This window comes from Erpetoichthys calabaricus, chromosome 2 (assembly GCF_900747795.2).
Source record: "Erpetoichthys calabaricus chromosome 2, fErpCal1.3, whole genome shotgun sequence".
Lineage (NCBI taxonomy): Eukaryota > Metazoa > Chordata > Cladistia > Polypteriformes > Polypteridae > Erpetoichthys > Erpetoichthys calabaricus.
Window position 1 is genome coordinate 9,522,844 of NC_041395.2, and position 14,310 is coordinate 9,537,153.

Sequence of the window (14,310 nt, forward strand, 5' to 3'; positions counted from 1 at the left end):
GAAGGACTCCCTGTTTAAACGCGGCTGCCAGTCGTGAACTGGGTCCTTCATCAACACCGCATTTGATTTTTGCATGGGAAACAAAATTTCAAAACAAAACCCATGATTCACGAAGTGTGGGACACAGACTAATCAGAATCGTATACGTTGTGTAAATCGTTGTAAGGAAGAGGAGGGTCATACCGTTGAGGACGTCCTGTACTTGTCAAGGGGGCAAGTAGTGGTACTTCATTCTGAAGAGCAAAACGATTTAGGTCATTTGTGTGGTCTTCATTAACTTCGTCATGCAGTACTGTGTCATCACGTCCGTCACCTTCATTGCACATAGTAATGTCTGTGGAGTCACACAATCCCGTGGCATTCGAGTGGACAGAGTCGAGTACTTCTTGGTAAACAACGTTCTGTGTGAAGTATTTATTAGTATCTTGTAGTAATTTCCCTTGACTTTTGCAAGGCAATATTTTGACTTTCACTTTTGGAAAACCTTTTCCTCTGGAGTAGAGCTGGCCATTTGTGAAGACAGGCTCCGGTAGGAATATACCTACAAGATCTAGTGTTTGGCCCTGTGCCTTATTTATTGTAATAGCGTATGCCAATCAGAGTGGGAATTGCCTTCTGTGCATGTCAAAAGGTAGGTCAGAGTCATCCATAGTATCGAGACCTATCCTGGGGATGAAGACGTGTTTACCAGAGTGTTTACCAGTGATTATGTTTGCTTCAAGTAAGTGGTCATGCATTTTGTTTATAATGAGTCTAGTGCCATTGCATAGGCCTTGTTTCGTATCTAGGTTTCGTAGTAGCATCACTGGCGCACCTACCTTCAGACTTAGTGAATGTGGTGGTAAACCGGATGGACATAATGAGTGTAGGAATTCTACAGGATAGTTTATGTCATCCCCATCATGTGTAACCTTAATCCCATCAACACTGAGATAGGTTTTCTGTACGCCTTCTAATCTCTGAATAATAAGATTATTCAAAACCATAGTGTCCTTATTTTTAGGCGCAAGTATTGCTCTTTGGCTTATAGCTTCGACTTGGTGAAGCTGAATGCTTGTACCAAAGACTGCATCAATGAGATCTGATTCAGACAGGGGGCTCGAAATACTCACGTGTACATGTAGCAAAGTGTAAATCCATCCATCCATTTTCCAACCCGCTGAATCCGAACACAGGGTCACGGGGGTCTGCTGGAGCCAATCCCAGCCAACACAGGGCACAAGGCAGGAACCAATCCGGGCATGGTGCCAACCCACCGCAGGATACACACAAACACACCCACACACCAAGCACATACTAGGGCCAATTTAGAATCGCCAATCCACCTAACCTGCATGTCTTTGGACTGTGGGAGGAAACCGGACCACCCAGAGGAAACCCACACAGACACGGGGAGAACATGCAAACTCCATGCAGGGAGGACCTGGGAAGCGAACCCAGGTCTCCAGGTCTCCCAACTGCGAGGCAGCAGCGCTACCCACTGCGCCACCGTGGGTTAATAGTTAATAGTATATCAACAATATAATCTGTTGTAGTACGGGCGTTAATTAGCGTCACACCTCATAACCTGCATGCACCACGTTTTTGACTCTAACTCCAGAAGCGCGGTGGACGCTGTAAAGGTAGGTTGTGGTTTCTGTTTCTTCTGTTGATTTTTTTATTTCATTTACTTTGTGTTAATAATTTATAATCGATTTCATTTATTATTTAATAGGCAGAGGGGAGAAGACGTTAATGTGACGCTCTGTCTATTTCTTTACTTTTGTTTTGAAAAGATTTTCAGGAAGAGGAAAAATAAAAACTCGTGTTTTGAGCCTACGTGACAATCATTTACACAATGCAGGGAAAGGTGGATGCCAGTCGGTTACACACAAAGGGGAAAGAACGGAGGGGGGTAAGCAGGAATTCTGAGAGGGGAAGGACTGGGGCTTTTCTACAGGGGCGGCTATACAGCCAAAAGGAACCCGGACACGGACACGGACACGGATGCCGTGCTGGACTTTTATTATATAGATTATTAAAATATTTATCAACTTGTATGCAAAATCTCACATCACAACAATGAATAAAAATAAAAATAAGTGAATGTTGAAAATTGATTCTATGAGTTGAAAACCCCTTAGTGATTATAAACATTGACTCAAATAGCCACAGAAAAAGAATAAAAAACTAAAACTGCCAATCATGACAGGGAGAGACCAATATGAGGAAAACCATAAACAGACAAACAAGAGCGTGGGGGAAATTTCATCCATCCATTGATCCATTTTCTATCACCTATCTGGTCCAGGTCGCTGGGGCAGCAGTCTACACAAAGATACCCCATTGTCCCTTATCCCCGCCACCTCCTCCGACTCCTCCGGTGGGCAGCCGTCTTCACCACAGGATGACAACTCTTCTACTAAACTGCAAGGGCAGCTGGCTTGCCAAACAGAATTAGTCACATGACACTCTTAGACACGACTGATTACTTCTCCTCCTGCCTTCACTGTTTCCAACGAAAATATAAAAGTGTGGAAACTTGTAGCGGGGCTACATAGTAATAGTGTTGTCAATGTTAGTACTAAGTGCGTTTTGTTTCTATTGTCCCATTTGCTGTTTGTGTGTGTCAGTGAATGTTGTCCCCATAAATGCAGGGGAACGGATGATGGAAAGAGACCACAGCCTCAAGATGGAAAGCACCTGTTTTCAATCACAATCAATTACATCCGGCTCAGTACTACAGTTTATAAACAACAAGTAAGCCCGCGATTCTCTAGAGAATCGTAAATCCAAGAATGGCAATCAGTTTCTGTTCCGTCCGATATTTGGATGTATGACATATCATATATTACTGGCACAGTGGATTAGAGCAAGTGTAGTGTACAAGTTGTGTTGTGTGGGCGCCACCTACTGACTCTGGAAAGCCACTGCGTTTGACTCTGGGGCGTGCGCCACGGCGCAGTACATATGCGCCTCGGTGGGAAGCCACTGCGTAATGAAATATCATGGAGGGTGGGTGCGTCCTGGCATAGTTCATTTCAACGCCCTTCTGTTATTGTCTTTCTTCATGCAGTCTCGTTTTTGTTTTTTTATGGCTGTGTCGTCGTATATGCGGTGGTGTGGGCAGTCGCGTGCGGGCGGCTGTACAACCTGGCGTGCACGCTTTACCTCAGGTTTAGTTCACAGGTTGTAGGCATGGTAAAGTCCGTTATGTGATTCAAACATGCCACACAGACTGCTGGCACATACATACTACTGACTCTGGGAGGCCGCTGTGTTTGACTGTGGGTTGTGGTGTTTGGGCGCCACCTACTGACTCTGGGAAGCTGCTGCGTTTGACTCTGGGGCGTGCGCCACGGCGCAGTACATATGCGCCTCGGTGGGAAGCCACTGCGTAATGAAATATCATGGAGGGTGGGTGCGTCCTGGCACAGTTCATTTCAACGCCCTTCTGTTATTGTCTTTCTTCATGCAGTCTCGTTTTTGTTTTTTTATGGCTGTGTCGTCGTATATGCGGTGGTGTGGGCGGTCGCGTGCGGGCGGCTGTACAACCTGGCGTGCACGCTTTACCTCAGGTTTAGTTCACAGGTTGTAGGCATGGTAAAGTCCGTTATGTGATTCAAACATGCCACACAGACTGCTGGCACATACATACTACTGACTCTGGGAGGCCGCTGTGTTTGACTGTGGGTTGTGGTGTTTGGGCGCCACCTACTGACTCTGGGAAGCTGCTGCGTTTGAGTCGTATGCGCCATGGTGGGAAGCCGCTGCGTGATGAAATATCATGGAGGGTGGGTGCGTCCTGGGACAGTTCATTTCAACACGCTTCTGTTATTGTCTTTCTTCATGCAGTCTCGTTTTTGTTTTTTTATGGCTGTGTCGTTGTATATGCAGTGGTGTGGGCGGTCGCATCCGGGCGGCTGTAGAACCTGGCGTGCACGCTTTACCTCAGGTTTAGTTCACAGGTTGTAGGCATGGTAAAGTCCGTTATGTGATTCAAACATGCCACACAGACTGCTGGCACATACATACTACTGACTCTGGGAGGCCGCTCCGTTTGACTGTGGGTTGTGGTGTTTGGGTGCCACCTACTGACTCTGGGAAGCCGCTGCGTGATGAAATATCATGGAGGGTGGGTGCGTCCTGGGACAGTTCATTTCAACGTGCTTCTGTTATTGTTTTTCTTCATGCAGTCTCATTTTTGTTTTTTTATGGCTGTGTCGTCGTATATGCGGTGGTGTGGGCAGTCGCGTCCGGGCGGCTGTAGAACCTGGCGTGCACGCTTTACCTCAGGTTTAGTTCACAGGTCGTAGGCAAAGTCCGTTATGTGATTCAAACATGCCACACAGACTGCTGGCACATACATACTACTGACTCTGGGAGGCCGCTCCGTTTGACTGTGGGTTGTGGTGTTTGGGCGCCACCTACTGACCCTGGAAAGCCGCTGCGTTTGACTCTGGGGCGCCGCGGTGCAGTGTGCATGCGTTTCAATGCGTCCATGCATAAATTAAAACTGTGATTTAGTAATATAGATCAGGAGAAGAGAGAGAAAGAAAAAAAGAAGAAGGAGAAAGACGGAGATTTTCATTTCACGACCACAAACCATCTTTACCTGCTGTTTTTCCACATCGGGCTTTTGGTAACCGGTTTGTTTGTCATTTCGCCGGACTGGCTTCACTTCCCTCATCTGCAGAGACCCCGGGGTCGGACTACATCATCCACCACAAGCCGAGGATTCACGGTGAGGTTGTTCCATTTGTTCCGGGGAAAAACAAACGCATCACATATCTGTTGACCAGTCATCCGCATTCTGGACAGTAATATATTCAGACTCAAGTTCACGATCATTCATTCCGTATTTCATTCATTGTTGTTATTTGTTGTTTTTTGTTATATGTTACAGGGGCAAGGGAGGGTTTGTTGTGTATGTATATATATATATGGTGGTGTCACGTTGTTGCTTTGGTGGAGGGATATATATATATATATATATATATATATATATATATATATACAGTGGTGTGAAAAACTATTTGCCCCCTTCCTGATTTCTTATTCTTTTGCATGTTTGTCACACAAAATGTTTCTGATCATCAAACACATTTAACCATTAGTCAAATATAACACAAGTAAACACAAAATGCAGTTTTTAAATGATGGTGTTTATTATTTAGGGAGAAAAAAAATCCAAACCTACATGGCCCTGTGTGAAAAAGTAATTGCCCCCTTGTTAAAAAATAACCTAACTGTGGTGTATCACACCTGAGTTCAATTTCCGTAGCCACCCCCAGGCCTGATTACTGCCACACTTGTTTCAATCAAGAAATCACTTAAATAGGAGCTGCCTGACACAGAGAAGTAGACCAAAAGCACCTCAAAAGCTAGACATCATGCCAAGATCCAAAGAAATTCAGGAACAAATGAGAACAGAAGTAATTGAGATCTATCAGTCTGGTAAAGGTTATAAAGCCGTTTCTAAAGCTTTGGGACTCCAGCGAACCACAGTGAGAGCCATTATCCACAAATGGCAAAAACACGGAACAGTGGTGAACCTTCCCAGGAGTGGCCGGCCGACCAAAATTACCCCAAGAGCGCAGAGACGACTCATCCGAGAGGTCACAAAAGACCCCAGGACAACGTCTAAAGAACTGCAGGCCTCACTTGCCTCAATTAAGGTCAGTGTTCACGACTCCACCATAAGAAAGAGACTGGGCAAAAACGGCCTGCATGGCAGATTTCCAAGACACAAACCACTGTTAAGCAAAAAGAACATTAGGGCTCGTCTCAATTTTGCTAAGAAACATCTCAATGATTGCCAAGACTTTTGGGAAAATACCTTGTGGACTGATGAGTCAAAGTTGAACTTTTTGGAAGGCAAATGTCCCGTTACATCTGGCGTAAAAGGAACACAGCATTTCAGAAAAAGAACATCATACCAACAGTAAAATATGGTGGTGGTAGTGTGATGGTCTGGGGTTGTTTTGCTGCTTCAGGACCTGGAAGGCTTGTTGTGATAGATGGAACCATGAATTCTACTGTCTACCAAAAAATCCTGAAGGAGAATGTCCGGCCATCTGTTCGTCAACTCAAGCTGAAGCGATCTTGGGTGCTGCAACAGGACAATGACCCAAAACACACCAGAAAATCCACCTCTGAATGGCTGAAGAAAAACAAAATGAAGACTTTGGAGTGGCCTAGTCAAAGTCCTGACCTGAATCCAATTGAGATGCTATGGCATGACCTTAAAAAGGCAGTTCATGCTAGAAAACCCTCAAATAAAGCTGAATTACAACAATTTTGACTCATTGCAAGTTATCGCAAACGCTTGATTGCAGTTATTGCTGCTAAGGGTGGCCCAACAGTTATTAGGTTCAGGGGGCAATACTTTTTCACACAGGGCCATTTTTTTTTTTTTTTTACAAACTGCATTTTGTGTTTACTTGTGTTATATTTGACTAATGGTTAAATGTGTTTGATGATCAGAAACATTTTGTGTGACAAAAATGCAAAAGAATAAGAAATCAGGAAGGGGGCAAATAGTTTTTCACACCACTGTATATATATACATTTTTTTTTCCTATATGTGAAATATATATTATAATTATAATTATATAATTAACCACCTATTTTTACATATCATCAGTTTTTGCGTGCTTGTTTAAACCGTCGATTGTGGGGAAGGTTTCATTTGTTAGAGGTACAGCTTGATAAAAGATTCATCTCAGTAGTTTATCCAGGCCACAGGTCTTGGAAGTGTAGCTGCTGGCCGGGTAAGGGGTCGGCTGTTCCAAACTTTGTGAAAGTCCTTCGTAATATCGATATCAAATAGTACACGTTGAGCGAGTATGAAGTATTTATGAATTCACAAATAGCACAGCTACCAGTTATATGTTGTAAAAACAGTTAGGAGTAACCCTGTGTAAGTTTATTTAGGATCTGAATACTTTGGGGAAAGAAGCTACAGAGATGGTGCGTAGTTCGGCTTGCGATAGACCGGTACCTCCTCTATGATGGCTGCTTGGGTGGGTGGTGTCAGCTGTCATCTTTCCTGCTCTCATCTTCTGCTCCGGTGATGAACAGATCTTTTAATGCTGGGAGACAACAGCCGATGATTTTCTCTGCTGAACAAATCACCCGCTGCAACTGACTCTGAGAAAAGGAGGAGGCAGGAGGAAACCAAACGTTGATGGAGGTAAACAAAGCACACATGGCCCAACATTGAGGTACATGTCTATGTAAATCCAATGTATTCCAACTCAATCGAATTTTAAGGCATCGAGGTTCACTGAAGCCGATCTCTGCAGCATGAAGCATGACAGAGGAACCGTCTCTGAATATGGTGCAAGAACATTCCAGAACCTAAGCACAAACACTGTCCACTCACTTGTAATTTGAATACCGGAAAGCCCACACAGACAAGGGGAGAACAAGCAAACACGGCAGGCACCCTTGCTCTCACGGTGTGGTGTTTCTAAATCTTTTAGAGTCCTACGCCTGGCTTTGGTGAACGGCACTACAGGTGCTGGTCATAAAATTAGAATATCATGACAAAGTTGATTTATTTCAGTAATTCCATTCAAAAAGTGAAACTTGTATATTAGATTCATTCATTACACACAGACTGATGTATTTCAAATGTTTATTTCTTTTAACATTGATGATTATAACTGACAACTAATGAAAGTCCCAAATTCAGTATCTCGGAAAATTAGAATATCAATTAAGACCAATGCAAAAAAAGGATTTTTAGAAATGTTGGCCAACTGAAAGGTATGAACATGAAAAGTATGAGCAGGTACAGCACTCAATATTTAGTTGGGGCTCCTTTGGCCTGGATTACTGCAGCAATGCGGCGTGGCATGGAGTCGATCGGTCTGTGGCACTGCTCAGGTGTTATGAGAGCCCATGTTGCTCTGATAGTGGCCTTCAGCTCTTCTGAATTGTTGGCTCTGGCGTATTGCATCTTCCTCTTTACAATACCCCATAGATTTTCTATGGGGTTAAGGTCAGGCGAGTTTGCTGGCCAATCAAGAACAGGAATACCATGGTCATTAAACCAGGTACTGGTAGCTTTGGCACTGTGTGCAGGTGCCAGGTCCTGTTGGAAAATGAAATCTGCATCTCCATAAAGTTCGTCAGCAGCAGGAAGCATGAAGTGCTCTAAAACTTCCTGGTAGACGGCTGCATTGACCTTGTACCTCAGAAAACACAATGGACCAACACCAGCAGATGACATGGCACCCCAAACCATCACTGACTGTGGAAACTTTACACTGGACCTCACGCAACGTGGATTCTGTGCCTCTCCTCTCTTCCTCCAGACTCTGGGACCTTGATTTCCAAAGGAAATGCAAAATTTACTTTCATCAGAAAGCAGTGGTCCAGTCCTTTTTGTCTTTAGCCCAGGCGAGACGCTTCTGACGTTGTCTCTTGTTCAAGAGTGGCTTAACACAAGGAATGCGACAGCTGACACCCATGTCTTGCATACGTCTGTGTGTGGTGGTTCTTGAAGCACTGACTCCAGCTGCAGTCCACTCTTTGTGAATCTCCCCCACATTTTTGAATGGGTTTTGTTTCCCAATCCTCTCCAGGGTGCGGTTATCCCTATTGCTTGTCCACTTTTTTCTACCACATCTTGTCCTTCCCTTCGCCTCTCTATTAATGTGCTTGGACACAGAGCTCTGTGAACAGCCAGCCTCTTTAGCAGTGACCTTTTGTGTCTCGCCCTCCTTGTGCGAGGTGTCAATGGTCGTCTTTTGGACAACTGTCAAGTCAGCAGTCTTCCCCATGATTGTGTAGCCTACAGAACTCGACTGAGAGACCATTTAAAGGTTTTTGAGTTAATTAGCTGATTAGTGTGCGGCACCAGGTGTCTTCAATATTGAACCTTCTCACAATATTCGAATTTTCCAAGATACTGAATTTGGGACTTTCATTAGTTGTCAGTTATAATCCTCAACATTAAAAGAAATAAACATTTGAAACACATCAGTCTGTGTGTAATGAATGAATCTAATATACAAGTTTCACTTTTTGAATGGAATTACTGAAATAAATCAACTTTGTCATGATATTCTAATTTTATGACCAGCACCATCCATCCATCCATTTTCCAAACCGCTGAATCCAAACACAGGGTCACGGGGGTCTGCTGGAGCCAATCCCAACCAACACAGGGCACAAGGCAGGAACCAATCCTGGGCAGGGTGCCAACCCACCACAGGACACACACAAACCAAGCACACACAAACGGGCCAATTTAGAATCACCAATCCACCTAACCTGCATGTCTTTGGACTGTAGGAGGAAACCCACGCAGACACAGGGAGAACATGCAAACTCCACGCAGGGAGGACCTGGGAAGCGAACCTGGGTCTCCTAACTGCAAGGCGGCAGCACTACCACTGCACCACAGTGCCGCCCTGACCAGCACCTGTATATAAAATTAATTGAACTAACTGGAATAATGCCATAGTCCGCAAACTCTGCCCCTGTTTTTCCATTGACTCCTGGCCTAATTCAGCAAGCGGTTATTTCCCAGTTTCTGTGCTTTGGGGAAAATCTAGAAATTACAAAATTATCTTTTACGACAATATAGCAAGCATGTATGAATTTACAGTTTTTCTTTAACTTGGTCTTAAGGTTGCAACCAATACAATCCTAATGTTTATTCTGATTAGATGTTCTGGTTATTTAATTGATTAACAGGCTTCTTTTTCCTCTAAATGTAGCACAGAAAATGTTTGATAAGGTGCCACATGAGAGGGTGGGCACCAAAACTGAAAGAAGTGGGAGTTCAGGGTGTGGTGTGTAGATGGGGGCAGAATTGGCTCAGACACAGGAAGCAGAGGGTGATGGTGTGAGGAAGCTCATCAGAATTAAGAGGGGTGTCCAGCAGGGGTCAGTGCTGGGGTCACTGCTATTTTTAATAGATATAAATGATTTGAATAGGAATATAATTAACAAGCTGGTGAAGTTTGCAGATGATACCAAGATAGGTGGATTGGCAGATCATCTTGAATTCATCGAATCATCACATGGGGACTTGGACAGCATACAAACCTCCTCTGAGAGCAACAGCTCCCAACCATCCAAGAACAGATGGAGCGCCAGGCCATAAGGCAAAAGTGAGAACTAACTGGCTCTGGGAACAAAACATCAAAATTTGGGGTCCATGGCCAGGAAACTCCCAAGACATTCAATCCCATTGAGAACTTGTGGTCAATCCTCAAGAGGCGAGTGGGCAAACAAAAACCAACCAATTCTGACAAACTCCAAGCATTGATTATGCAAGAATGGGCTGCCATCAGTCAGGATTTGGCCCAGAAGTTGATTGCCAGCCTGCCAGGGCGAATTGCAGAGTTCTTGAAAAAGAAAGAAGGGCCAACACTACAAATATGGACTCTCTGCATAAACTTCATGTCATTGTCAATAAAAGCCTTTGAAACTCCTGAACTGCTTGTAATTCTACTTCAGTACACCAGAGAAACATCTGACAGAAAGATCTAAAAACACTGAAGCAGCGAACTTTGTGAAAACCAACACTTGTCGCGACCTTGGAATTACAGGGTTCTAACTGACAATTTTTAATTTTTTTGACTGCGATGATTTCCGGGTTCTATCTGACATGAAGCTAATGTAAGAATAACGCTGATTCATTGATGCTTAACTTTCGCTCGGTTATCAATGGAATTACATGGTTCTATCTACAGAAATTTGCATAGACATCAGATTACAAGGTTCTAACTGCGAACGAATAGCAGTCCGTTGTTTACTCACGTGATCGGTCATTTAAATGTCCACAGGCCATAGGCGCTGACGGCTGTAGCCAATGGGAGAGTGCCATTTCGTGGCACGTGAGCATAATAATAATAATTAAATAGCCAAGATGGCTGCACGCCGAGCTTTGTTGCTTAAACGAAAATCAGTTAAACCTGCAGAAATAGGGAGACTTTTGGAGGAGTTGAGCGACGATAGTGACAAGGATGCAGATTATGTGAAGGAGTCTTCATCTTCATCTGAGACTGAAAGTGACAGCGGCCATGAACGTCGCAAGTCAGGCAGAAGACGCCGCATGCGGAAGTCCAAGCAATCTAGGTACCGCGTTCTAAAGTTTTGTTTGAAAAGTAGGTCATTATTGATGTAGACTTAATAGAATAGGTTGCACGGCACATGTTTATATAAACTATATTTTAATAGGTCTACACTGAGAAATGCGGAAACTACGCATAGCACAGACCTTTAGATATAGCAGGAGATCATGGAGCACGCTTGTTATTAACTACCCTACTATCCGATTGTGTATTTTGAGTAACTGACCCTACCCCTACCCCTAATCTTATTAAACCCCAAACCCGGTTGTCACTGTCCATTCGTTTCATTTGGTCTGTTGCCGTTCTGGCTTGTTGCCTTATGACGGTATACATAATATTATACGGTACCTTAACAAATTTCTGTAAAGTCTTATGGAACCAAGGTTCTATTGCTGAGTTTTGTACATAGTTGTTTTCAATTTAATACTTAGCCAGTTTGTTGTTTCATTTCTGTTAAATGCTTAGATCTCAAAAGAAAGTTGTCACAAAGAAAAAAAATACAGAGCCACTACCGCAGTCAAATCCAAAAGCAGTCGACGATGAACAAGCATCTGAGAGAATAAAACACGTCATAACTCAACATGGACTGCCCATCACTAATTCACTGAGGTCCACTGATCCTTGCACACCAGGCCCTCCTGAAATTGAAGGAGTGTTGGAGTTGATTTCACCCCAGCTGGACTTGTCTACTAACCTGGAGTCTATTTTATGCACACCAGCTGAGAAGGAGATTGTGTTGTCTAACATGGAGTCATCTAGTCTTCGTCCAGTAGCTGAATTGCAGACTGGTACAGTTCCAGAGTTGGCTTCTGAACAAAGAGAGACAGTTGTGAATGAAGAGCAATCAGTGTTATGTAATAGTGGAAACAGAACAAGAAAACGAAAGAGAGACCCAGAAACATGGCTAGTGAATACACGCAAGACAAAATGTCAGTCTGGTTTGGAATACGTAAACAGGAGGGGGAAACTGGTTCCAGCCAAAGAAATTAGAAACAGAAAGGAATGTCAGACAGCCTGCAAGTTTGAGTGTGCCAAGAAAATAAATGAATTTGAGTGACAGCAGATCTTTGCTGACTTCTATAAACAAACTCAGAATGAGAAGTATCATTTTTATGGAAAAACTACTGAGCGAATACAGACATTAAGACCAGCGAAGAAAGGTTCTGTTTCACGTAGACATCACTCGTTTCGTTATTTCTTCTTTACTGGAAACATAAAGCATCGAGTTTGTAAACAATTCTACCTCAGCACTTTGTGTATCAGTCAGAAACCAATCTACAATTTTCATTCCAAGAAGAGTCAAGTAACAGGTACGCCAAAACCAGATAACAGAGGCAAGCATGTCAAGAAGGCGATATCGCAGGACAGAAAGCAGGAGGTTCTTGACCATATAGATTCTTTTCCTCGAGTGGAATCGCACTACACCAGAGCTAATTCAAAACGACAATACCTGGAACCTGAATTAAGAAGCGTCACTAAACTCTATGAGCTGTACTGTGAGCGATGTGCAGAAAGTGGTCATGAACCAGTCAAGCTGTCATATTATCAACACTTGTTTGTAACGAAGCGTAACTTGGATTTTCACATGCCCAAATCTGATCGTTGTGACCTTTGTGAAGAATTCAGAATTATGAAACTGAATGGAAATATCGACCAGACATTAAAGACAAAGTATGAACATCATCTTGCTGAAAAAAAGGCTATGAGAGAACAGCGTAACGCAGACAGAGATGACAAAACAAAGTTTATCGTTTCTTTCGATCTTGAAAACGTTATCAACCTTCCAAAGGCTGGCACTGGTAATTTCTTTTACAAAAGGAAGTTGAATCTTTACAATTTGACTGCTCATGTTTCAACAACTGGACAAGGCTACTGTGCCATTTGGGTCGAGACACTTTCTGGTCGTGCTGGTACTGACATTGCCAGTGCCCTTGTGAAATTGTTGTCAAAAATAGCTGAAGATAACCCAAATGTTAAGGAGATCATCACTTGGAGTGACAGCTGCGTACCCCAGAACAGAAACTCTATAATGGCTTTTGCTATGGCTGATTTCTTACGTTCACACACCAACATTGAAGTGATTGACATGAAGTACTCAGTTCCTGGCCATTCCTGCGTACAAGAAGTTGATGGAATGCACAGCCAAATTGAGCAGGCAATGGAGGTTGCCGAATTCTACTCTCCGTTGTCTTTCATAAGACTGTTGCTGAAAGCCAAAAGGAGGCAACCATTCAAGGTGTTGCAAATGCGGAAGGAAGACTTTAAGGATTTCCAGACACCTTCAAAATTATATGCCTATCAGAAGATTCCCTTTTCTCAAGTCGTCAGTCTGAAAATAACTCAAGGACTTCCCTATGATGTGCAGTACAGAACAGCTTGGATGCAGGCTGCATATCATACAGTGAACATTAGAACAAGGATTCCCCAAAAGGCTGAATCAAAGAATACATTTCCGTCTGTGAAAGCCTTGACACGGAAGCAGATTAATGAATTGTCGAAAGAAAAGAAGAAGGATTTGCAGAGCATGCTGAAATTTATGCCCAAAGAAGACAAGGAATACTTTGAGAAGACAGTTTTGAAATAAAATACATAGTTCTAGGAGATTCCTAGATACTGTGCCCATGATGGCATAAGAATTAGTCTGGACTTCACGTGCATCATTTTATTGCTCATTTTGTATGACATAGTAATAATAATAATTATTATTATTATTATTATAACAATAGTAATAATAATTATTATTATTATTATAACAATAGTAATAATAATAATTCTTGCTTCATTTTATTGCTCATTATTGTTGTAAAGCAATAATAATTCAAGATCAATTCAACAGAAACTTCTGACTTCCATTAGAACTGTGTAATTCCAGTGAAATCTTCTGCACTCAGAATAACAAGGTTCTATGTAACATTGTTGACCTGTTGATTAAGTACACCAGACCTGCTCAATTGGGCTAACAATATCAACATGTATGCTTTAGGCAATTACTATTGTGGTGGTAAATTAATCAATATATGTGTATCTGTCGTTGGGCACCAAATTGCTTAACAACATTCAATTTCAAATTCCCGAAAATGACTCTCGGTGCTGTTAGAACCCTGTAATTCCAAGGTCGCGTTGTGTTATTCTCCAAAACTTTTGGCCATGATTGTGCAGCTACAACCCTGCAGGTGTGCACATGGGAGATCCACTGCCACCTACCGCACTGGGAGATCATAAGGCCCCAGTGGGC

The 14,310-nt window shown here is 43.0% G+C and overlaps 1 protein-coding gene across 1 annotated transcript; it reads left to right on the forward strand.

The window, feature by feature from the left end:
- Window positions 1-10,660: 10,660 nt before the first annotated feature.
- Window positions 10,661-12,132, forward strand: LOC127526863 (uncharacterized). The gene is made up of 2 exons (XM_051924021.1): window positions 10,661-11,079; window positions 11,541-12,132. Exons 1-2 carry the CDS (start codon window positions 10,871-10,873, stop codon window positions 12,130-12,132), a joined length of 801 nt encoding a protein of 266 aa, XP_051779981.1. The 5' UTR covers window positions 10,661-10,870.
- The last annotated feature ends 2,178 nt before the right edge of the window (window positions 12,133-14,310 follow it).

Bases quoted from the DNA above. Each gene is read 5' to 3' on its own strand.
- LOC127526863 (XM_051924021.1), top strand. From the start codon at position 10,871: ATGGCTGCACGCCGAGCTTTGTTGCTTAAACGAAAATCAGTTAAACCT. The intron at 11,080-11,540 runs GTACCGCGTTCT...TTAAATGCTTAG, and splicing joins CGGAAGTCCAAGCAATCTAG to ATCTCAAAAGAAAGTTGTCA.